At 42.5% G+C, this 25,765-nt stretch overlaps 2 protein-coding genes across 10 annotated transcripts in view; both read right to left on the minus strand.

Moving 5' to 3' along the window:
• Positions 1 to 4,259, minus strand: part of CHD8 (chromodomain helicase DNA binding protein 8) — a 67,988-nt gene extending 63,729 nt beyond the window's left edge. For all 7 annotated transcript variants that reach the window (XM_077940586.1, XM_077940584.1, XM_015143251.3 and 4 more), the window contains exon 1: positions 4,167 to 4,259. The gene's annotated coding sequence lies outside the window, so the exon portion shown is untranslated. The remainder of the gene's footprint in view (positions 1 to 4,166) is intronic.
• Positions 4,260 to 7,104: 2,845 nt separating this feature from the next.
• On the minus strand, positions 7,105 to 25,540 carry RAB2B (RAB2B, member RAS oncogene family). Of its 3 annotated transcripts, XR_013396072.1 has the most exons (9): positions 25,418 to 25,540; positions 25,117 to 25,188; positions 23,447 to 23,514; positions 17,064 to 17,146; positions 16,750 to 16,842; positions 11,687 to 11,798; positions 10,407 to 10,475; positions 8,902 to 9,363; positions 7,105 to 8,470 (listed from the first exon to the last, which is right to left on the minus strand). XR_013396072.1 is itself a non-coding variant. In XM_015143256.3 (8 exons), the coding sequence occupies exons 1-8, from the start codon at positions 25,461 to 25,463 to the stop codon at positions 9,256 to 9,258; spliced, it is 651 nt and encodes a 216-aa protein (XP_014998742.1). In that variant the 5' UTR covers positions 25,464 to 25,540; the 3' UTR covers positions 7,105 to 9,255. The 3 variants fall into 3 exon arrangements, 2 of the variants coding, with proteins under 2 accessions (XP_014998742.1, XP_077796725.1); XM_015143256.3 differs by having other exon boundaries at positions 7,105 to 9,363; XM_077940599.1 differs by lacking the exon at positions 25,117 to 25,188 and having other exon boundaries at positions 7,105 to 9,363.
• Between the last annotated feature and the right edge of the window lie 225 nt (positions 25,541 to 25,765).

The raw sequence follows: 25,765 nt of genomic DNA on the forward strand, positions 1-25,765 counted from the left end.
GTGAAACCCCGTCTCTACTAAAAAATACAAAAAACTAGCCGGGCGAGGTGGCGGGCACCTGTAGTCCCAGCTACTCGGGAGGCTGAGGCAGGAGAATGGCATAAACCCGGGAGGCGGAGCTTGCAGTGAGCTGAGATCCGGCCACTGCACTCCAGCCTGGGTGGCAGAGCGAGACTCCGTCTCAAAAAAAAAAAAAAAAAAAATGTAAAACGTTAAGTAACTACAAAGAGGTGGACTTATTTTACAATACAAATACAATAAAAACTTTTAAGTTTCATTTAAAGTTTACTCACACACAAAACTGAGAGATTAAAGGAGAAAAAGGTTATCCAAGACAAAATCTAGAATGCAGTAAATGTTTTGTTGTTGTTTTGAGACAGAGTCTCTCTTGGCTACAGTGCAGTGGTGCGATCTCAGCTCACTGCCATCTCCGCCTCCCTGGTTCAAGCGATTCTCCTGCCTCAGCCTCCAGAGTAGCTGGGCCTACAGGACCGCACCACCACACCCAGCTAATTTTTGTATTTTTTTCAGTAGAGACGGGGTTTCACCATGTTGGCTAGGATGCCCACCTTGGCCTCCCAAAGTGCTGGGATTACAGGCGTGAGCCACCACACCCAGCCAGAATGCAATAAATGTTAAATAAACTTCAGGTAAAAGAAAACTTCAGGCCAGGTGTGGTGGCTCACGCTTGTAATCCTAGCACTTTGGGAGGCTGAGGCAGGCAGATCAGCCTGAGGTCAGGAGTTTGAGACCAGCCTGGCCAACATGGTGAAACCCTGTCTCTACTAAAAATACAAAAAATTAGCCAAGCATGGTGGCACATGCCTGTAACCCCAGCTACCACTTGAACCCAGGAGGCAGAGGTTGCAGTGAGTCGAAATCACGCCACTGCACTACAGCCTGGGTGACACAGTGAGACTCATCTCAAAAAAAAAACAACAACAACAAAAAAAACAACTTCATACAACAACTTCATTACATGGAAATACAACTGTCAGCCGGGCACAGTGGCTCACACCTGTAATCCCAGCACTTTGGGTAGCTGAGACAGGCCGATCACGAGGTCAGGAGTTAAAGACCAACCTGGCTAATATGGTGAAACCCTGTCTCTACTAAAAATACAGAAATTAACCGGGTGTGGTGGTGCACGCCTGTAGTCCCAGCTACTCGGGAGGCTGAGAAAGAAGAATCACTTGAACCTGGGAAGCAGAGCTTGCAGTGAGCAGAGATAGCACCACTGCATTCCAGCCTGGGTGACAGAGAGAGACTCTGTCTCAAAAAAAAAAAAAAAAAAAAAGAAAAGAAATACAACTGTCAGGCTGGGTGTGGTGGCTCACACATGTAATCCCAGCACTTCGGGAGGCCAAGGTGGGAGCATCACTTGGGCCGCGGAGTTCAAGACCAGCCAGGGCAAGATGGCAAAGACCCCCGTCCCTTAAGAAAGAAACACAACTCTCATTTGGGTACTAGGTACCAAAGAAAGACCACATCTTGAACATTAGGGTCCCTTTACATTCCCTAAAAGGTTTCAGTTAAACAGAAGCAAAAACGTACAATGTCAGCGAATTAAGCAAAAAGAAAAGTGCAAAAAATCACAGGAAGATGAAAAGATCACCAACTTGGAGAGGCAAAAGAATAAAAGATCATAGATGATGAAAGAGGGAATATAAATAGTTAAAGTGAGATAAGAAACATGATAGTCTATCAATGAATCAAATGCTAAAGGTAAAATAGTAAATATTATACCACAATGGTCACAGTAATGTAAGGACAGGTCATGCAAAGACCTGCAGATCAAGGACTTGCTCAAATGCAACTCCAGAAGTAGAGTGACTTCTAGAGATGAAAGTGGAGACTCAGAGAAATGTTTGTCTTCTGTTTTCCTCACAAGTATGAGGCTGGATGTAAGCTCAGAACATAGCTTAACTCTTTCAGAGCTGTAGACAAACAGCTCACTAAAATATTTAATATTCATCTGAATGTTACAGTCCTTTCACAGATGAGAATACCAAATCTTATTTCTTCAGTAAGCAAGCACTGTTTTGACACCCACAAATTAATCTTATGTGGTAGTTTTGCTTAGAAAAGTGGCTCATGCCTGTAATCACAGCACTTTGGGAGTCCGAGGCAGGAGGAACACAAGGTCAGAAGTTCAAGACCAACCTGGCCAATACGGTGAAACCCCGTCTCTACTAAAAAAAAAAAAAAAAAAAAATTAGCCAAGCGTGGTGGCAAGCACCTGTAATCCCAGATACTCGGGAGGCTGAGGCAGGAGAACTGCTGGAACCTGGGAGGCAGAGGTTGCAGTGAGCCCAGATCGTGCCATTGCACTCCAGCCTGGGTGACAGAGCAAGACTCTGTCTCAAAAAAAGGAAAACTGACAAAATCAAAAGAGCAGATGCACAGGACAGATCAAACATGGAGAATACAAAAACTGTTCAAGTACTCATACATTGTTCCATTATATCCCTTATCCCAATCCATTACTCCTTTGCTATTTCACTCTCGATGTGTCGCCCAGGCTGGAATGCAATGACACGATCTTGGCTCACTGCAATCTCCACCTCCAGGGTTCGAGCTATTTTCATGGCTTGGCCTCCCATGTAGCTGGGACTAAAGGCGCACGTGACCATGCCCAGCTAATTTTTTTTGTATTTTTTGTACTTTTAGAGACGGGGTTTCACCATGATGGTCAGGCTGGTCTCGAACTCCTGACTTCAAGTGATCCGCCCGCCTCCACCTCCCAAAGTGCTGGGATTACAACCGTAAGCCGCGGCGCCTAGCCCACTATTTAAGTTTTAAACCTTCTCCCAAGCCTGTCTCTTCACACATGCCTACTCTCTCTTTGGCCAACGTCTTTCACTTGCCTTCAGATCCACTGGCACGCCTCTCTTGTAGCAGAAGGTGTTCTTACATGGAAAATGTTTTTCTTATCATAACTCTTTTTTTAAGGGTTGGGATAATTCCAAGTACTTGAAATAAGTTTCTCACATCTTGCTCTATGAGGTTGACTAGGATTTGTTCTGAAACCTATTGGGTGACCAATACAAAAGAAATTCCTAAGCAGAAAACATGATCTAATTAACACAGGACACTATCCAAATCACAAACTCACTTTCGATATGTAATGTGCCCCATACCAGATGACTTCAGCAGATGCTAACCTAGGCTGAGAATCCTTGCCTGAGTCGACAAACTCAGAAAAGCATGGAGATGAAACGATCTGTAGACACTGGTGTGATGGTAGAGGATGGAGCAGACACTGATAAGGCAGCTCCCCTGGCTTGTGTTTGGGGCGCTCCGCTCTTTATTCTTTAATAGAAAAAGACAGAGTTCTAAATCTCTGCCTTATGGCTCACTTTGCTTAGCCATACAAAAGAGATCGGTCCACTATATACCTTTTCTGTGAAGACCCTAATCACTTCAAGACTATCGCTTAAAAAGCAAGAGACTGCTGCATTTGCACAGCTTCTGCAGGGAAATTCCCTGCGACACTAGAGACAGGTAAATAAAGAAACTGCATTCGCTCCAAGGCAGGGGGAGGGGTCTTCTATCAGTGAAGTAAACCACTGAGTTCTGCAGACCTGTCAAGGAAGATCCAAGGCTTGAGCTCCTGTCTTCCCACCATCTCTAAACATTCTCCAACAGCCTGCTCTTCACTCCCAGGAGACCCACAAAACTTACACCTGAGAATAAGTAAAAATCTGCATACGCTTACCCCATGCTTTCCTACCCACCTTTATTATTAAAATACAGAAGAAAAAAGAAGAATAAAAAGAAGTAGAAAACCCTAACCACCGATTTCTGAATCCAAAGTATGGAGTAACCAAACGGGGCCGGGGAGTTTTCCCTTCTCTGAAGAGAGAACAAGGCGCCGCCTCCAATGTACACTACGCCCAGTAATGCAATGACAAGCCCTAAAAACTCCACAGCGTCCCAGGCAGTCCCTCGCGGCTCGGCCCGGCAGCCACCCTCTCCCCCGACCTCTCACAAAGGAGACTGGTTCAGTCCGGAGCATCACCCCGCACCTGATCCCTCCCAACTGGGGGGCGAGCAGGGGGTGGAAGAGAGAGGAGGAGGAGTTACTTAAATCATATCTCTGAGAGCCTCAGCTTTTGCTGACTCCTGGGCCAGCACTGAGGAGCGGGTGTGAGCGGGAAGCTTACCTGTGCAAAGTCCTGGTGCTTCCTTTCCAGGCAGTGTTTCAACTCACCCTCTCCGAGAACAAGGCGCCTTCCGGCGGAGCATGGCCAGCCCTCGCCTCAATCTAGCTTGCTAGTAGTCCATTCTCCCTAGGCTCCGCCCCCCTGCGCTCCCATCCGCCAATGGCAGCACCGAAGCCCGGCCTCTTCCAGCGAGCTAATGTGAGCGCCATCCAGGAAGTCTCTTGAGAGTGGAAGGTCCTAGGAGGATGAGACGGGTACGTAGGCGACCACAAATATGCCTGATTGAAAATAAAACCTGGCGGCGGCTCGCCTCTGACGGCTCAGTTCACAGGCGACCAGGCCCCTCGGCATCTATTTTTGACCCCCGCCATTGGGGGCGCTCTGAACTAAAATAACACTTAGTTACCTACTTCTGGGAAGCCATCTTGGCTCAGACTCGGGGACGGGGTGAGAGTGCTTAAAGAATCTGAAGCCCCTGTCGGCGTTCTGTCCGACTATCTAGGTCCAGCCCGAACATACTCTCTGTATACACTCAGGATGCCCCTCAGTCACGACGTGAAACCCTTGGAATAATGCCGTATGTGGTTACGGGCAACCACCACCACCCTCTCACTTAACTGTAGGAGTAAAGCAATTTTAACAAATCGAATAAGCAAAAATTAATTCTTCTACTGACAGTGAAAGTTACAGTTTCCTAGGGTAATCCTTTATGGCCAGCTCACTCAAAATATCAGGACATGTATCTATTCTAGGTGCTACTAAAATCTTAATGATTCACTGCAAATTTTCCAGTAGGGGCACTGTGAATCAGTTGGAAATCAAGAACAGGACTTAAGGAGGAATTCCTTTTTTTTTTTTTTTTTGAGACGGAGTCTCGCTCAGTCACCCAGGCTGGAGTGCAGAGGGGCGATCTCGGCTCACTGCAACCTCTGCCTCCCGGGTTCAAGCAATTTTCTTGTCTCAGCCTCCTGAGTAGCTGAGACTACAGGCGCACACCACCACACGCAGGTAATTTTTGTATTTTTAGTAAAGACGGGGTTTCGCCATGTTGGTCAGGCTGGTTTCAAACTCCAGACCTCAAGTGATCCGCCCACCTCGGCCTCCCAAAGTGCTGGGATTACGGACGTGAGCCACCATTCTTGGCCAAGAAATCTCTTTTTTAAAGTTGTGAGTGAGGGAATCCTTCCAGATTATTAAAGGAATTTCTCAAGGAGTAACATAATTGCATGGTATTACATAGTAGCTCAGAGCCATTAAGGAGTCATATGAGTGATAAGACTTGGCCTTAAACTGGGCGCGGTGGCTCACGCCTTTAATCTCAACACTTTGGGAGGCTGAGGCGGGTGGATGCCTGAGGTCAGGAGCTCGAGACCAGCCTGGCCAACATAGTGAAACCCCGTCTCTACTGAAAACACAGAAAAAAAAAAAAAAATTAGCCGGGCGTGGTGGCAGGCACCGGTAATCCCAGCTACTCGGGAATGAGGCAGGAGAATCGCTTGAACCCGGGAGGTGGAGGTTGTGCTTAGCCAAGATCTCACCACTGCACTCCAGCCTGGGCAACAAGAGTGAAATTCCATCTCAAAAAAAAAAAAAAAAAAAAAGACTTAGCCAAATCCATTTCCCTGTGTATCAAAATCTGTCAGTCAAGACGGGTGCCGTAGCTCAGGCCCATAATCCCAGCACTTTGGGAGGCCGAGGTGGGTGGATCACCTAAGGTCGGGAGTTCGAGACCAGCCTGACCAATATGGAGAAACCCCATCTCTACTAAAAATACAAAATTAGCTGGCTGTCGTGGCGCATGCCTGTAACCCCAGCTACTCGGGAGGCTGAGGCAGGAAAATCGCTTGAACTCCAGAGGCGGAGATTGTGGTGAGCCGAGATGGCGCCATTGCACTCCAGCCTGGGCAACAGAGAAACTCCATCTCAAAAAAAAAAAAAAAAAATCTGTTAGCTGAATTCTCTCCTGGCTACTGCTGCCATTATATCAATTTGATGTTAGTATTAAGATTTATTAGAACAATGTGTCTGTAAATGCATATACAGATATAACCTTAATTAATAGTTTCTAGGATGAGAGTCTATTATCCATCTGGTACAGAATAGACCTGTCATCAAAGGAGCTATAGATATTATGGAAAGGGGAGCAGGTGTGCCTGAACCAATTTCTGCTACCTACACTGATCTTAGTATGATTTCCAATGGTCTTGGCCTTCAAAAACCAAAGGACATTGGTAAGACTATAGAAGGAAAAAAAAAAAAAAAGTGGATATTATTTCGTAACTACCATTCTTCATATGGGGTGGGAGATCCACTTTTTATAATTCTTCATAACCACTTCAGTCAAAATACAGATCATGATTTTACCCAGATACTTTTTTTCTCATGCTTCCCTTACAATTGGTGCAATACCCAAGTACAGAAGGTCATAAGTTGGCTTGGATAATAGAACAAGATATGGGCATTAATACTAAAAAACTGTGCTCCAAAATACCTAAATGGTATCCTTTATTGACTCTGAAAGCAGTAGCTCTAGGCAGAATGCTGTCTTTGACCAATCTTCTAATGCTTCTCAATTGCTAAAGATTTTTTTGGGGGGTAGTTAAAAAAAAAAACAAAAAAAAAAACCTTTCTATTATTACTTCAGTTTTATCCCAGAGGTAAAGGGGCAGGCTAACTCCAAATTCAACAGCTTCAAATCCTTTCTGGAATCAAGTAGGATTTTAAAAACAAAACAAAAGCATAACCAAAGCAATACCTCAAATATCTTCCAACTTCCTGTGGTGCACTGTTAACTATTACTACTACTACTGGGGTCAGAATCTAGTACAAAATGAATCCCAAAGAGGCTTCTTCATTATCTTTGATTTAATTCCCTAAGAGGAGAGTATCTACTAATGTTTGGGATACAACCAGAAATGACACATGGAGTATGAACAGCTTTGATACATGCATATATTTAATAATGAAACAATTCATCAACAGCAAAAAGAAAGTAGAAAAATTCATGAGACCTCAGTGCTGTGGAAGAGAATGGGAAATCAAGGAAAAAAGATACATATAGCAACCAATCCAGAAGGCTGCATGATGAGTGAAGCAAAGGCAAATTTGGCCAAGATAGTATTATATGCTCTGAAAAGAGAATGGCTGGATAGGTACCCACTTATCTGACTGCTTACTAGCAGGTAGCCTTACTGTATGCCTCATGGAATGGAGGCAAAGAGCCACGGAAAGGTGGGAGAGGAGAAGGAAAAGAACAGTATAAAACCCAGGGTAAACAAATGAGAGGGGCAGAATTACAAAGAGAGGACTCAAGTCTTTTGTTTCCCTTAAAGTCTAAAATAAACCTTAAGTTTTTAAGTATGTCAGTCAAATTCAATGAACACATAATGAGTAGCACTAGGCACTGTAAAGGAATGATGGGGGAATGATTTATAAAAATAAAGGAATGACATGGATCCTGCTCTCAAGGAGCTTACAACTTATATGGAAAGACAAGATTCCACACAAAAACAACTGCAAAACATATTTACATAGTAACATACATAAAAATAAATATACATATAAATATACATATGAATAACCAACATATGAAAACTAAGGAATATTGTGTTAATAATTGCTTAGAAGTACCTAAGTCTGTTACTAAAGAAAAAATTTTTGGACTTTTAAGTATAGTTAGTGGAGAGTAGGGCATGTGCACACATATGGAACTAGGAATAAATACGTCACATTCAGCAAGTAGATTAGCCTGATTGGAGTAGAAAGTCTAGTTCTAGTTAAGAAGGGAGTTTGATGAAACAGTAGAAGTCTATCTGGTGAAAGACACTACAATGTTAGATCTGGTCCCTAAAATAAAATGAATAGGGAACAAATGTTTTCTTTAGGTAATAATAAGTGGCCACATGTCCCTGACCAACTCCACTGCTCTTAAAAGTTTTGAAGTTACACTAAGAGATAGAAGCTAACAATAGGATAGTAGAGAAGTACTCAGTGCTCTTGGGCAAGTAGAAGGAACTGCTTTCTACAAGAATTCTTAGGAAGTGGCAAGTAGACCCCCCAAAGGCAAGGAAGGAAAAAACTCAATGAAATTCTGAGGCAGAGGATCTATCAACCAAAGGCCAACCAAATCTGGGTAATTCCAAGTGTTCAAGCAGAATGTCCTTGACCCTAATTCTTAGTGGGAAGCAGATTGTATATGCTTATGAAATTATTTATTTAGGCCAGGCACAGTGGCTTACGCCTGTAATCCAGCACTTTGGGAGGCCAAGGTGGGCAGATCATGAGGTGAAGAGATCAAGACCATCCTGGCCAACATGGTGAAACCCCGCCTATACTAAAAATACAAAAATGAGCTGGGCGTGGTGGCACGCACCTGTAGTCCCAGCTACTCAGGAGGTTGAGGCAGAAGAATTGCTTGAACCCGGGACGTGGAGGCTGCAGTGAGCCAAGATTGTGCCAGTGCATTCCAGCCTGGAGACAGAGCAAGACTCCGTCTCAAAAAAATATATATATATTTATTTATCGAGACAGAGTTTCGCTCTTGTTGCCCAGGCTGGAGTGCAATGGCACAATTTCAGCTTAGCGCAACCTCCACCTCCTGGGTTCAAGTGATTCTCCTGCCTTGGCCTCCCGAGACCTGGGATTACAGGTATGCACCACCACACCCAGCTAATTTTGTATTTTTAGTTGAGACGGGGTTTCTCCATGTTGGTCAGGATGGTCTCGAATTCTTGACCTCAGGTGATCCCCCAGAGTTGGCCTTCCAAAGTGCTGGGATTACAGGCATAAGCCACGGCGCCCCACCGTGAAATTATTATTTTTAACTACTGTGATAATCAACTTTGATCCTAACGATTTAAGAAATTAGTATAGGAGGATAAGAAGAACCCTAATCTATACGGAATGCTCATGTCCTTGAAGGAGGACAGGTCAGTAAGGGCCCAAATTCTCTCCTGGTCTTTAGGTGGAAGGGCAAAACATCACACTTTAAAAAGAGGCTGCTCTCAGCCAAAGCAAGAAAGACCTCTTTCATTAAGCCTGTTGATCTGAAGCTATTCCAGGAAGGAAAAAAAAAGTTCAAGCCAGATGTTCAGCAGCAGCCAGAGTTGGACCCTACGTCACGAGAGTTCCGCTGGGAGGCACTGGGTCCCACTGATGTTGAAATTGACTGTTGGGGCCCAATCTTGATGCCATTTGCCTGTAAAAGAAAAGAGGCAATAGTTCCCACCTCAGTGTTAAAGTGAATTAGAGAGAGGAGGGGGCTATCTCTGCTTGTATCCCAGGTAGAAAGAAAAAAGAAAGGGGAGAAAGGAGGAATCATTAATTATATTTTCTAAAAGCAGATTTGACCTTGGCAGGTAACCAGGTGCCCTAGCCAGACTGATGTGCAACAATAATCTATGACAGTAAGAATAAGATGACTACCTATGGTCTAAATATTCTAGTTGACTACAAGTGGCTTTTGTGTACTTTTTTCTTCCTTGAGGAAATGAGGTCTCCCTACATTGCCCAGGCTGTAGTGCAGTGGCTATTCACAGGTATGACCAGCGTGCACTATAGCCTCAAACTTCTGGCCTCAAGTGATCCTGCCTCAGCCTCCCAAGTCACTCAGACTACGGGTGCACCACTGCACCCCGTGCTCATTTTAGAGACGGGGTCTCTCTTTGTTGCCCAGGTGGGTCTTGAAGTCCTGGCATCAAGCAATCTCCCCAGCTCAGCCTCTCAAAGTGCTGGGATTATAAGCATGAGCCACCACACGTGGCCCCTGTGCTCATTTTTAGGGGACCATATTATACTTAAATGTCATAGCTATGTGCAGAATTAGGTTGTGATTAGGTAAGAGTGGAGGAGGCAAAGAGCAGAAGTAGCATATGATTCTTTTTGTTTTGTTCCAGAATTTGCTTTATAGAAATTACTCTCCTAAGCCACTATGAATTATACCTCCCTTATGTTCTAGAATAGTAAAAAACTGAGGTTGACAAGAAAATCTCCCATATTGTATAAGTCTTTTAGATCACCAATAATCTCTTTAAGCATTCTGGGTGTCAGACTTGAGGAAAACAGAAAATGATGACAGGTCTCTGTGTACCTAGATTTAAAAAAAAAAAAAAAAAGTTGAATTGGCAGAGCTTTTAAATTGTATAATGATAGATGGGGAATGTAAGCATTCCATTCTAGGGAACCTCCAGTTCTATTCAGAACAAACCAAAGTTAACTGCCAGCACTTCTACCCTTTCTTACCTCATTGTGGACATCAAATAAACCCTGTTGGATCTTCCTATATATTTCTTTGGCTGTGTTAATGAAGGCCTGAAAGAGACATAAATCATATCATCAGTCTCAAGTTCAAGTAGAGAAATGAGGGAAAGAGAATATTAATTATTATACATATTTGAATTTCTAAGGTGAATTAGAAAACAGTAAAAAAACATAGATGGTCGGCTGGGCGCAGTGGCTCATGCCTGTAATCCCAGCACTTTGGGAGGCCGAGGCGAGCAGGTCACTTGAGGTCAGGAGTTCAAGACCAGCCTGCCCAACATGGTAAAACCCCGTCTCTACTAAAAATACAAAAATCAGCCAGGCGTGGTGATGCATGCCTGTAATTCCAGTTACTCGGGCAGCTGAGGCATGAAAATCGCTTAAACCTGGGAGCCCAGGTTGCAGTGAGCTGAGATCGTGCCACTGCACTCCAGCCTGAGCGACAGAACGAGACTCAGTCGCAACAAAACAAAACAAAACACAGAAGGTCCCCCAAATGTCCTTGTAAAAGCCATTAAGAGTAGTTAAAAAAAAAAAAAGGATTATGTGGTATTCTGGTACTGACCCAAGATGTTCCTAGGCTGGCATCTTCTACAAATAAAACAAACACACTCTATTCTCCACTACTTACTGAAGATACCATCAACACTAGGCCTAGGAATGACTACAGTAGAATCCATTAGACACTCCAACCAGAGTGATTTACTAGTAACAAGTGTGGTGTCTAATTCACACTTGCCAACTAATATTACCCAAAGCAAAAGTAAAACCTTGGGAATCAGGGTAAAAGAAAATGGGACAATTCTTTTAAAAGGAATGAGAGAAGTAGTCACTATGACCACAAGACATCCTTTCCCTTTTTTTTTTTTTGGAGATGGAGTCTTGCTCTGTTGCCCAGGCTGGAATGCAGTGGCAGGATCTCGGTTCACTACAACCTCCGCCTCCTGGGTTCAAGCAATTCTCCTGCCTCAGCCTCCCGAGTAACTGGGACTACAGACACATGCTGCCATGACCGGCTAATTTTTTGTATTTTAGTAGAGATGGGGTTTCACCATATTGCCCAGGCTGGTCACAAACTGCTGATCTCAGACAATCCGCCTGCCTTGGCCTCCCAAAACGCTAGGATTACAGGTGTGAGCCACCGCGCCCGGCCAAGACATCCTTTCTTTACCCATTTCTTATAGGAGAAGAGAATTCTGAATAAAAGGACAAATAATGGTGTAATCTCTAAAGAGTTTTCCCCACTGTTTTCCAAATAGTACCTCTTCAACATTGCAGGCTGTTTTGGCTGAAGTTTCCATGAATATAAGTCCATGCTCCCTAGCAAAGGCCTCTCCTTCTTCTCTTTTCACATCCCTGCGGGACTCTAGGTCACTGCAAGAGATTAATTAAGGAGAAAACTAAAAAAAGATCCAAGTGAAAGAGGAAACTCTATTTCTAAAAGAATTCCATCGTGGTTTCAATGGCCAGTTATTTAATAAAGAACATAGATCCTACAAGATACTCTCTTATATAGAGTTACTGATTTCTGTAGCCTCTTGGAAAATATTCTTTAGTTTTGGGACAGCTGCTGCATAGTTGAAGATAATAACTCACTCTATTACAGAGAAAAAGGCTTATCAAGGGTTAGGCAAGCCCCCATAGTTACACAAAACTTAATGCTCTATTGCTTGTTTTTCCAATGAGATCAAGGAGAGCAAAGTATAGATGATGAAAAAAAAAAAAAAAAAAAAAACTCAGTCAGGCACAGTGGCTCATGCCTGTAATCCCAGCTCTCTGGGATGCCAAGACAGGTGGATCACGAGGTCAGGAGTTCGAGATCAGCCTGGCCAACATGGTGAAATCCCGTCTCTACTAAAACTACAAAAATTAGCTGAGTGTGGTGACAGGCGCCTGTAATCCCAGCTACTCGGGAGGCTGAGGCAGGAGAATTGCTTGAACATGGGAGGTGGAGGCTGCAGTGAGCTGAGATCGTGCCATTGCACTGAAGCCTGGGTGACAAACCAAGACTGTATCTTGAAAAAAAAAAAAAAAAAGGAAAACTCTAGTTACTAGAAAGTAGAAAAGCCACAAGATGTCCCATCCAGCAGTGATGAGCATCTTCCTTTTCTACTGGAATCAATCCACAAGAAGAGAATGAGCCAGGAATAAGGAAAACACAGTTGTCTTAATTCTAACTGGTTTCATTACTAGTGCATATAAAAGCAGCTTGCCACCAGGGAATTCAGAGAAAGTGATACGGATAAAATTAGATGATATGGGGGAAAAAAGATAGAGCTAAGGACTGAGAAAGGGAATAAAAATGGCATCAAAACACCTTATGAAAAACAGGATTGGCCGGGCGCGGTGGCTCAAGCCTGTAATCCCAGTACTTTGGGAGGCCGAGGCGGGTGGATCACGAAGTCAGGAGATCGAGACCATCCTGGCTAACATGGTGAAACCCCGTCTCTACTAAAAATACAAAAAACTAGCCGGGCGTGGTGGCGGGCGCCTGTAGTCCCAGCTACTCGGAGGCTGAGGCAGGAGAATGGCGTAAACCCGGGAGGCGGAGCTTGCAGTGAGCCGAGATCGTGCCACTGCACTCCAGCCTGGGTGACACAGCGAGACTCCGTCTCAAAAAAAAAAAAAAAAAAAAAGAAAAGAAAAACAGGATAAAAGGCTGAAGATCTGGGCGTGGTGGCTTATGCCTATAATCTCAACACTGTGGGAGGCTGAGGCAGGAGGATTACTTGAGCCCAGGAGTTTAAGACCAGCCTGCACAGTACAGTGAGACCCTGTCTCTACAAAAAATTTAAAAATCAGCAGAGCGTGGTGACACATGCCTGTAGTCCCAGCTACTTGAGAGGCTGAGGTGAGAGGATCTCTTGAGCCATGGAAACAGAGGTTGCAGTGAGCTGAGCATGTCACTGTACTCCAGCCTGGGCAACAGCATGAGACCTTGTCTCAAAAAAAAAAAAAAAAAAAAAAACCAAAAAAACAAACTGAAGAATAAGGCAAGGTTGGGCTGTTCGTGATTCGTATTTTTCAATTTGAAAATTTTCATTTGTGAGGTTTCCAGTTTTCCAACTCCTTGGAAAAAAAAGTGTAAGACCATTAAAGAACAACAAATCTATAATATTTTAATTTGTTATACCATCAGCTGTGTGAAGACCACGAAGAACTATCTAAATGTCAACCCTCCCAAATTTATACCTCTAGCCCAGATGCTTGACTAAAAGCACCAGATTTGTACATTTGTGAATTCTTATTCCCACACTGATACCTAAAACGGACTTCAAACTTAACACATCAAAATGGAATTTCTTTTCCCCCAGCCTTTGCTCCAGGCTTCTGTATCTCAGTAAATGGCATAAGCCAACATCCAAAGTGTTATTATTGATACCCATTCCTCACTACTCCAAATATCTAATCCATTCCAAAGTGAAGTACTTCCAACATGTACCTTAAAATCATCCTTTTCTCTCTCTTTCTGGGGTCACTTCCTAGACCAAGCCACCATTCTTTCTCATGTGGACTATTGCAACTGGTATCCTACTTCAGCCCTTGTTCCCCTCCAGAGTGATCTTTTAAAATCTGATCAAGCCACTTCTCTACTTAAAACTTTAAAATGCTTCCAGTGTATTTATTTATTATTATTTTTAATCCCCTATCGCCCAAGCTTCAATTTCCATGTATTTAGAATAAAATCCAAAACCCTTACTCAGGCCCCTAAGGTGCTATGAAATCTAGTCCCTACCTACTTTTCCAACCTCATCTTGCATTTAGTCCAATCATACTACGTTTCATTCAATAAAAGTGTCAAGCTTCTTCCAAGTTCAAGGCATTTGTATAGTTTGTTCCCCCTAAGTAACACCCTTTTAAAAAATCTTTGCCCAGCAGGCTCTTGCCCATCCTTCAGATCCCAGCTTAATACCACTCCTAACCAAAAGTAGGTACCCTGTTATTCTTTCATAGCACCCTTTTTCCTCCATTGCATTTATCACAATTGACAATTTGATAAAAATAATTTTATATTTAATAACATCTATGCCCTCTCTAGACTGTAAGCTCCATAAGAGCAGAGGCATGACTTTTTTCCACCTTGCAAACTCAGAGTCTGGCACAGTAGTTTTCAATAAATTGACTGATACCATAAAAACAATTAGCAGGCCGGGTGTGGTGGCTCATGCCTGTGATCCCAGCACTTTGGGAAGCCAAGGCGGGTGGATCACCTGAGGTCAGGAGTTCAAGACCAGCCTGACCAACATGGAGAAACCCCGTCTATACTAAAAATACAAAAAAATTAACCAGATGTGGTGGCACATGCCTGTAATCCCAGCTACTTGGAAGGCTGACGCAGGAGAATCGCTTGAACCCAGGAGGTGGAGGTTGTGGTGAGCCGAGATCATGCCATTGCACTCTAGCCTGGGTGATAAGAGTGAAACTCCATCTCAAACAAAATGAAACAAAAACAAACAAAAACAATTAGCCTGTGGCCACGGTTCTCAAATAGTACACTCTGGGCACTACTACAAACTCACAAGGGTACCATGGGATACTTTAAACTTTTGAGGAAAACACAGTAACACTCAACACAAGGATACTACATGAATTACAAGCTTAAGACAATTTGCAATGTCAACATCAGATCATGATAAAATTCATTCAATACCTTCATATTTCTGAGAAGTTGTTTTTGGCAGTTGCTGTTATAAAAAAGGAAGCACTACACAAAAATCAATATGGAATGGGAAATGACAGTAGCAGTGTGCAATCATGATTTCAAGGTTTGAGAAGCTATGCAGTGCCCAGCAGACACACAGAGGTCTTTAGTAAGTAACCGTTGCTATTTAAGAATGAAATTTAAAAACAATTTTTTATTTTTATTTTTTGAGACAAAGTCTCACTCCGTCGCCCAGGATGGAGTGCAGTGGCACTATCTCAGCTCACTGCTAAATCCACCTCCCCAGTTCAAGCAATTCTCCTGCCTCAAGCTCCTGAATAGCTGGGACTAGAAGCACATGCTACTATGCCTGGCTACATTTTGTATTTTTTTAGTAGAGATGGGGTTTCACCATATTATTGGCCAGGCTGGTTTCGAACTCCTGACCTCGTGATCTGCCCGCCTTGGCCTCCCAAAGTGCTAGGATTATAAGCGTGAGCCACCACGCCCAGCATATTTTTTCTTTTTTTTAAATACAGGGTCTCACTTCTGTTGCTGAGGCAGGAGTGCAGTGGTACAATTATGGCTTCATTGCAGCCTCAACCTCACAGGCCCAAGTGATCCTCCCACCTCATTTAAAAATTTTTTTGTATAAACAAGGCCTCACTATATTGCCCAGGCTGGTCTTCAACTTCTGTGCTCACGCAATCCTTCCAGAGCTGGGATTACAGGCATACACCACTGTGCCTGGCCTTTTTATTTTCAAACAGTTACTAAGTAGTTATAAAAAAAATACTCATGTTGTTTGGGTATAACTATTTAATAAAACTATCAGGCACTTCTTTCGGCCTATGGGTGTCAAGAAAAATTTACTGAGAATAACAAGTGTTGTTAAGGATGTAGAGAAACTGGAATCCTTGTACATTGCTGGAAATAATGTAAAATAAGACAGCTGCCATGGAAAATGGTATGGCAGTTCCTCAAAAACTAAAAGACAGAATTACCATATGATCCAGCAATCCCACTTCTGGGCATATACCCAAAAGAATTCAGAGCCGGGACTTGAACAGATCCATGTTCATAGCAGCATTATTCACAATAGTCAAAGGATGGCAGTAACCCAACTGTCTGTGGACAGATGGATAAACAAAATGTGGTATATGCATACAATGAATATTACTCATCTTTAAAAAGGAAGGAAATTCTGACACATGCTACAATATGGATAAACCTTGAAGACATTATGCTAAGTGAAATAAGCCAGTCACAAAAGCACAAATATTACATGAGTCCACTTGTATGAGGTACCAGTAGTAGTCAAATTCATAGAGAAAGAAAGTAGAATGATGGCTGTCAGGGGCTGAGGGATGAGGGGAGTTGGGGAGGGAAGATGGGGAGTTAGTGTTGAATGTGTATAGAGTTTGAGAAGATGAAAAAGTTCTGGAGATGGGTGTTGGTGATGGCTGCGGAACAATGAATATTCTTAATGCTACAGAACTGTACACTCAAAAATAGTTAAAATGGTAAATTTTATGTCATATATATTTTATCACAATAAAATTTTTTTTTACTGAAACACTAAGACTACTATAAACTGAGAAAGTTTGGGGATCAAGATATTCAATGTGCATAGAGTACCTAGATGACTCCTGTTAACTATTATTCACATGGATACAATTTTACCTCTTATTCCCAATGAGCATGATAACCATGTTGGAACTAGAGTGCTGCCGGGCATCCTCTAACCATGAGGTCAGGTGGTTGAAGGTTTCACGCCTACAGCAGAAAAATGTAGAATGTGGGTCAGAGACACACTTCAAAAGGCCAAAACAACTCCAAGTGTATAGGAAAAGAGGGGAAGCCATATGTGTAAAGAAAAATATTAGAGAGGTCATTCCTAGTTAACATCCTTAATAGAATCAGTAGATAGAAAAAAAAAAAAAAGCTTTAGAGGATGTAGGGAAGAATCTCCCTCCCATGCACCAGATCTGGCTCACCTTGTAATGTCGTACACCAGCAGTGCTCCAGCTGCTCCCCTGTAGTAGGAACGGGTGATAGAACGGAAGGATTCTTGCCCAGCCTTTCCCACCAACATGGCAACAAAAAATCCCAACAAAACCAGGTTATTTCCACAGAACTGACTTGATCACATGCCACCCTAATACAAAGGACTTAACTAAAAAAAGAACTTCTATTAAGAAGAGAATTAGGGAAGGAAAACATGCCTGCCCAAGAAGAAGCCCAAGTGGGAAATCAGTATTTTTCTATGGGAGTGCATTCATATTTTGGGCAGTCACTTACTCTTCCTGAGAGACTGTCCATCAGATTAGTGGATGTTTAGCACCCTGGATCCCAGACACTAAATACCCGTGGCACCCCACAGTCAGCGTGATAAAGACATTTGCATACATTTCCCAATATCCTCGTGAAAGAACAACTGGAAATAGGACTGGAAACGGAGTGTATGTCGTTTTTTTCAATCCCAAATATGATATTGAACACACCATATTAATCTTTCTGTTCTATTTCTCTATCTATAAAAATGAAAGTTATCTTAGAATGCCAAAACCTGGTCTAACAGGAATTTCATTCCAATGAATCGATATAAAAATTAGATTAAAAGCACTTAAAACTGAGTATCTTCTAACTGACCTTCAGCATTCCACTGATAATGCAGGACTACCTAGATGTCCCTTGCTGAGCTCCTGTCATGGGAAACAGGAATAAGGAACAGAGAAAGCAGCCCAGGGCCCAGCATAGAGTTTTCCTAGAAAAATCCAAATGTTCTCACTTCCAGTTGGACAAAGATATTAAGTTCTATTTAAAACTGAATAATTTATTAATGCCCCCATAATACTGGGTACTTTTGCTTTATTGATGGAATAGTTCTTTTTTTTCCTTTAGGGAAAACAAAAACATTTTTAAAATAATGTGAATACCCTGTACATTGAATCTATCCTATTAAGAAAGTTTTCACATTCTTGAAATAATGTATCCTCATATCCTTGTATAAAACGAGGTAAGACTATAATTTATATGTCACAAATGGGAGAATCATGATTAAGGATGTGGGAAGATAAATGGCTTTCTCATAGTATAATACCAATAATAGTGGTAATACTAATTATAACACTGCAATAGTACTATAAACTACTTTTTGGCGTATATAATGTGTTGGGAACTATAAAAGGCAATTACATATATTATTTCTTCTTTTTTTTTTTTTTTTTTGAGATGGAGTCTCGCTCTGTCGCCCAGGCTGGAGTGCAGTGGCTGGATCTCAGCTCACTGCAAGCTCCGCCTCCCGAGTTATCGCCATTCTCCTGCCTCAGCCTCCGGAGTAGCTGGGACTACAGGCGCCCCCCAACACATCCGGCTAGTTTTTTGTATTTTTTAGTAGAGACGGGGTTTCACCGTGTTAGCCAGGATGGTCTCAATCTGATCTCGTGATCCGCCCACCTCCGCCTCCCAAAGTGCTGGGATTACAGGCTTGAGCCTCTGCGCCTGACCTATTACTCCCTTTTAAAAATGGGGAAAATGAGGCTCACATAAGTTTAATAAACAGCCCCAAATCATAAAGCTTATTAAGTGCTAGAACCATAGTTTAAACTTAGGATCTTAGTACTTCCTAGCACAAAAACTTGTCCTCTTAGCCACTATATCATATAACCTAAACTGGGGTTTGCAGGTGAGAAGAGAATTCCAGTATACTAACTCTAAGCTTCATTTTCCAACAACAGAAGAATCTCTTTCTATAAAGAATCATAGAAACATTTTAGGGAGTTGCATAGCTGTTAGAGCATCAGAATCTAAAAATAAAAAATAATTCTAAAGTCCCTTGTCATAATACTAATAATACGTTAAGATTAAAAAAATACTTAAAAGTTTTATATTTACTCCCTAATGTCTTACATTATTTGGGTCTTGTTTTCCTTTTAGTGTTTACTTTTTCTCCTCTTCTGCTATAGTTGAAAGTCTCCCTCTACTTCCCTCACAGCCTACCAAGAACTAAAAGGGAAAGTTTGGGGGAGGCCCACATGATGGTTCAATCACATGGCAGCATTTAACTTTAGCAGCTGAAAATGCTATCAGTGGGTCATGAGAAAACCTTCTAAAATCATATCATTCACCAGGTGCAGTGGCTCATGCCTGTAATCCCAGCACTTTGGGAGGCCAAGGCAGGCAGATCACGAGGTCAGGAGTTTGAGACCAGCCTGACCAACATTGTGAAACCCTGTCTCTGCTAAAAATACAAAAATTAGCTGGGCATGGTGGCGTGCGCCCGTAATCCCAGCTACTCAGGAGGCTAAGGCAGGAGAATTGCTTGAGCCCAGGAGGTGGAGGTTGCAGTAAGCCAAGATGGCGCTATTACACTCCAGCCTGGGCAACAGAGCAAGACTCCGTCTAAATTAAAAAAAAAAAAAAATCACTCTACTTCATCTCAATCCAGTTCATGAATCAAAGTTTGTGAACCAGTAAGCTAGAAAGAGTGAGCAGTTCAACCTGGGCTTGTCTGTATCAGTCTCAGGTGTCCTTGTCCATCCTCAGTAAAAAAAATCTGCAGAGGCAGGCTGGGCACTGTGGCTCATGCCTGTAATCCCAGCACTTTGGAAGGCCGAGGTGGGCAGATCACTTGAACTCAGGAGTTCGAGACCAGCCTGGGCAACATGGTGAAACCACGTCTCTAAAAAAAATACAAAAAATTAGCCAGGTGTGATGGCGCACATCTGTAGTCCCAGCTACTTGGGGGGCTGAGGTGGGAGGACTGCTTGAACTGGGGAGGTTGAGGGTACAATGAGTGGAGATGGTGCCACTGCACTCCAGCTTGGGTGACAGAGCAAGACCCTGTCAAAAAAAAAAAAAAAAAAGAAAAGAAAAAAGAAAATCCGCAGCAGCAAAGAACTAAGATGAAGGTTTTTTTTTTTTCTTTTTTTTTTTTGAGAGAGTCTCGCTCTGTTGCCCAGGCTGGAGTGCAGTGGCATGATCTTGGCTCACTGCAACCTCCGCCTCCCAGGTTCAAATGATTCTCCTGCCTCAGCCTCCCAAGTAGCTGGGATTACAGGCACCCACCACCAAGCCTGGTTAATTTTTGCATTTTTAGTAGAGACGGGGTTTCATCATGTTGGCCAGGCTGGTCTTGAACTCATGACCTCAGGTGATCTGCCCGCCTCGGCCTCCCAAAGTGCTGGAATTACAGGCATGAGCCACAACACCCAGCCTAGATGAAGGTTTGATAAGATAATTAATAGCTTTCTAATCTCTCCCAAGTGGAAGCATCATACTATACTGTTTAAGATACACAGTTTGAAGTATCAACTACTAGAAAGTCAGATACACTATTTTCCTAAAAATCAAAATGCATTCCTTCCAATGAAGGGTTTATTAAGGAAAAAAATTTTTTTAAATGCATTCCGAAGTAAAATACAAACTAAGTTGATATTATTTGATCAGTATTTTGTATGTTACAGTAAAATACCTATTCATTAGCATGATAATTTAGGAATACGTACACACACACACACACACACACACACACACACACACGATTTTTTAAAATATGCTTCTCTAAATCCATATAAATGTCAGAACAAAGACAACAAAAACGTTTGGACAACCTGATCTCTTTAAAACACCTATCACGGTAATCCCTCAACATTTTCACGTAGGATGGCTTTGGAAGTAAGTGAGAGAATGGGTCAATAAAGTGGGAAGCTAAGATGGGTAAACAATGGGCAGGAGATCAAGGAGATCAAGGCTGACAAGGGAGAAATGACCAGGTCACCAAAAGGCGACAGACTAGATGGACACAACATTATAGGTATGAATCTTTTAAAATTTTCAAAATAAATAGAAAACCACAGTATTCTGAAACTGGTTTCTTTTTATGATTTAGCAAATATTAATCTCAAGACAGTTTTAAAAGGGAAGAGAAAAGATCTAGGCCAGTTGGATGACCGTGTAGTTCTTAAGAATTCTGTCCAAAGTAGTGGCTCTCAACTTTCCTCTTTTTTCTTTTTATGCTCTCTCTTAGCAGAATCAAGCTCTCAACTTTCTTACTTTCACGATCCAACCATGTCCCATATGAGCACTTAAAAAAAAAAAGAAAAAAGGCCACTGCCATGACCATTCTATTAAATGGCACTTATTGGGTTTTTTCCTGGCATCAAAACATTCATTTTGGCCAGGTGCAATCCCAACACTTTGGGAGGCTGAGGAGGGCAGATCGCTTGAGTCCACGAGTTCGAGACCAGTCTGGGCAACATGTTGAAAACCCCGTCTCTACAAAAAATACAAAAATTCCCCAGTGCAGCGGGGCGGGGGATAGATCTGTAGATATGGATGGATGGATGGATAGACAGACGGACTTAAGCTTCAACTACTTTTAAGACATACACTTGTGTGTGGTAAGGAGCACTGGGGAAGGAAGGGGAGGAAAGGGAGGAAAAGAAAAAAAGGAAAAATAATTTGTACACTGTTTGTAGGTATAATGGCTTTAGCTCTCAGTTCAGAGAAGAAACAGAATCACATAATAAGAAGTAAGTAAAAAAAGAAAGAGATTTTAGCCAGATATTATGAACTATTTGCTAGCTCCCTTTAACTAGAATGGAGACTAAGGTATTATTTTACTTAGGGGGAAAAAGGTACAAATCAAATGAGATAATGCACACTGAAGCAATTTATCTGGATAGGGCAAAATTACACTAAGCCAAACTAAATTTTGGCATTACTACATATACCAAATTTGAAAATATGTACAAGTTTTTGATAGAATTTCCATTTCTGTGCAGGTATCACAAAAATTCTCAAACATTTGCATAAAGATTTTAGTAAATAAGAATGTTCAGGCCAGGCACTGTGGCTCATGCCTGTAATCCCAGCATTTTGAGAGGCTCAGGTGGGTGGATCACCTGAGGTCAGTTCAAGACCATCCTGGCCAACATGGCAAAACTCCATCTCTATTAAAAATACAAAAAAACGGCTGGGCGCGGTGGCTAACGCCTGTAATACTAGCACTTTGGGAGGCCGAGGCGGGTGTATCACGAGGTCAGGAGATCGAGACCAACCTGGCTAACATGGTGAAAACCCGTCTCTACTAAAAATACAAAAAATTAGCCAGGCATGGTGGCGAGAGCCTGTAGTCCCAGCTACTCAGGAGGCTGAGGCAGGAGAATGGAGTGAACCCGGGAGGCGGAGCTTGCAGTGAGCCGAGATCATGCCACTGCACTCCAGCCTGGATGACAGAGCAAGACTCTGTCTCAAAAAAATAAAAAATAAAAAATAAAAATACAAAAAACATTAGCCAGGTGTGGTGGTGGGTGCCTGTAATCCCAGCTACTCAGGAGGCTGAGGCTGGAGAATCGCTTGAACCCAGGAGGTGGAGGTTGCAGTGAGCCAAGATCACACCACTGCACTCCAGCCTGGGTGACAAGAGCAAAACTCTGTCTCAAAAAAAAAGAATGCTCAGTGAAATTTTGCAATAATTAAAAATTGGAAAATAACCCAAATTTCTATCAAAGGGAGGATGGTTCCATAAATTATGCTACTGACATTCCATGACTACGCAGTGGTTAAAAGGAATGAAGTAGATCTCTAGGAATGAAGTAGATCTCTATGTATGGATATGGAAAGGTCTCTACAACCTGTGTTCCCTGTATTTCCCTGTTCATATGTATGTATCTAAATGCATAGAAAAAGTTTGAAAGCATACACATGGAATCATCAGTAATGATTCCCTTGCTAGAGTAGCAACCAAGACGGGGAAGGAGAAAGCGTTTATGTATAAAAAGGAGACATTTATTTTCCATGCTATAAATTTATAGTTTGATTTTATTTTTACTAGAATAAACTAATATATTACTTGGACAGTTTACAACACAAAGATATAGCATCCAGAATTTGTAACTGTAACAGATAGAATTAAAAGCTTCTCTATCTCGGCCGGGCGCGGTGGCTCAAGCCTGTAATCCCAGCACTTTGGGAGGCCGAGATGGGTGGATCACGAGGTCAGGAGATCGAGACCATCCTGGCTAACACGGTGAAACCCCGTCTCTACTAAAAAATACAAAAAACTAGCCGGGCGAAGTGGCTGGCGCCTGTAGTCCCAGCTACTTGGGAGGCTGAGGCAGGAGAATGGCGTGAACCCGGGAGGCGGAGCTTGCAGTGAGCTGAGATCCGGCCACTGCACTCCAGCCTGGGCGACAGAGCATGACTCCATCTCAAAAAAAAAAAAAAAAAAAAAAGCTTCTCTATCTCTTTGATTTCACCTTTCCCCTATTTTATCCCCACTATTAGTCCCACCCTCATTGCCCCTTTCCTTTGCATTGGCTTTTCTTACTATACTTGGATGTTGGTCAGAGACTAAATTATTTTGTACTCTCACCGTATCCCAGATTTGCAGTTTGATTTGTTTTCCATCAATGTTGACCATACGAGCTCCAAACTCCACACCTGTTGGTAAAGACCAAGAGAAAGAATGTGATTCTCATGAACAGCAGCCATGTGGAGTGGGAGGAGGTTCCTGCCTTTCCTCAATGTGTTATACCCATCCTTTAGTCTGAACTCAATGCCACTAATTCCATTATTGCTGCCTATTTGCTCCAATTAACTTTGTGTTTCTCAAGGTTCTTCATTTCCCTTCCGGAATTAAAAAATTGTGCTCTAATGACCTCAGGAATGTAACCAAAAAGCACATATGGGAAAACAAAACCAATTAAGAAGTCAAATTTAAAAGGGTAATTTTTTAGCAATGTCAGTTAATGCTTAAATTTGATTAGGTAACATTTAGTTTTGTAACTTTTCCAAAAAACTCCTAAAAATTCTGGAAATGCTTCCTGACACTTTCTCGGTCACTCTCTAGTCTCTATTTAAAACAATATTTATTTTTTTGTAATTCCAGATTTTTTTCTTTAAGAAAAGAGCCTAAGAAATAGGTTCTCAGAAACAATACTTTTTTTTTTTTTTTTTTTGAGATGGAGTCTCTTGCTTTGTCACCCAGTCTGGAGTGCAGTGGTGCGATCTCGGCTCACTACTGCCTCCACCTCCCGAGTTCAAGTGATTCTCCTGCCTCAGCCTCCCCAGTATGTACCTTACAGGCGCACGCCACAACGCCCACCTAATTTTTTTTAACAATACATTTTATATCTCCAATAATTGCCAGAGGAACAATTAAGCATTGTTGCCTTGTTAAGCATTGTATCATTAGCCCCTATCACAAAGTAAGAATTCACTCAATATTCCCTTTAAAATACCTTTTGGTTGATACTGCCTTCTAAATCCTTTTCTAACCCCATCAATTATTTGACTCTAAATAAATCCGTTAGAACAGTGGTAGCTTCAGATTTCCACACAGGTGTGACTTGGAAGTAGCAATATTGTAAGAATGGGGATGTAGGAGTTTTATTTAGAAACTGCATTTGCATGGCAACAAAGCTAGTTTCATATATGTTGTTTATTTGGACTGGGGTTATGGAGATAATGAAGAGGGGGTAGCTAAAAGCCCCTTCAGGCTATGCCTTATCACAAATGTGTGGGAAATGTTAATATTTTCCAGGATCCCCAGTGGGTATGAGGAACTGTTTAACACACTGTTTTATTTAAAAGGAAAGTTTTTAGTTTTATTTGCCTATTAATTCTAAGGCAGGGATGACTCTTCAATTTGCTTCTTCACCAATATAAAAAATGTCCATGTATTGGTGTTTACTTTTTAAAAGTAAGGCTGGTATTAATTTACTGCAAAGCACAGATGAGTTTACAAATAAGCAGTTATGCTTTCGTGGGATTTTCCATAAACATAAAAAATTGTACTTGAAAAAAATTATATGACAAGTCTCTACCTCACACTCCAAAAAGTTACCTTTCAATTATATACTCTCCCTTACACTACTCGCCACATATCAACGTTTGATTAACCACTTCATTAACATAACTTTGGACTAGTTTAAAGTAGTGAGGGATAACTTTTTACTTTGAACACTGAAGGCTGCTAACTTTCCACTTTAGCAATTTAGCTAGTCAGGTTTTATCTGTTCTGGAACAAGTAGATGCACTTACCTATTGTGAGGTCGTGGACAGGCTGGAACCGCTTATCTGTAAACTGCAGGAGGAGACATGACTTCCCCACACCTGAAAGAGAAAACACGCTCCCAGAGTCACGTAGCGTTGGAACACTACCCGGACTCTGGACTTCCCGGACCAGAGAAGCGGGGGGTCCCCGAGCCCCGCCCCTGGCCGCCCCGAACCGCCCCGCCCGTCTCGAATCGCCCAGCCCACAAAGTGAGCCCCGCCCCCGCCACCCAATTTGGGAGCTTCGGACGTCCGCCCCAGCCTTGAAGGCGAACAACCTGAGGGTTACCTGTGTCTCCGATGATGATATACTTGAAGAGATAAGCATAAGTCATGATGTCGCGTCCTCTGGGTTCCGGGTCCGCCCGACTTCTACAGCCACTTACCTCCAACCTCTCTAGCCACTCAATCTACCGATCTTCTTCTTCCCGGCCGCCCACCCTCTCCGGCTCCTCTAGCCCAGATCACGTCTCTATTGCTCTCCCCAGAAATCCTCCTTAGGTCGGGAGTACCCAACGCCACCTCCAGGGATACCTCTAGTACTTCTACATGCCATTATCCCTCCAAGCTCCAGGGGGCGATAGGCCACCGCCTGACTCGCTGCAGCCCCCACGGCGCTCCTTCCAATGAGCAGAGA

This window comes from Macaca mulatta, chromosome 7, assembly GCF_049350105.2.
Source record: "Macaca mulatta isolate MMU2019108-1 chromosome 7, T2T-MMU8v2.0, whole genome shotgun sequence".
Taxonomy (NCBI): domain Eukaryota; kingdom Metazoa; phylum Chordata; class Mammalia; order Primates; family Cercopithecidae; genus Macaca; species Macaca mulatta.

Excerpts from the sequence above, each read along its gene's own strand:
- RAB2B (XM_015143256.3), bottom strand. The coding sequence starts at position 25,463 with ATGACTTATGCTTATCTCTTCAAGTATATCATCATCGGAGACACAG. Across the intron at positions 17,147-23,446 it reads AACTGCAAATCTGGGATACG|GCTGGGCAAGAATCCTTCCG; the intron begins GTGAGAGTACAA and ends TTGGTGGGAAAG. Across the intron at positions 10,476-11,686 it reads CAGCCTGCAATGTTGAAGAG|GCCTTCATTAACACAGCCAA; the intron begins GTACTATTTGGA and ends TGTCTCTTTCAG.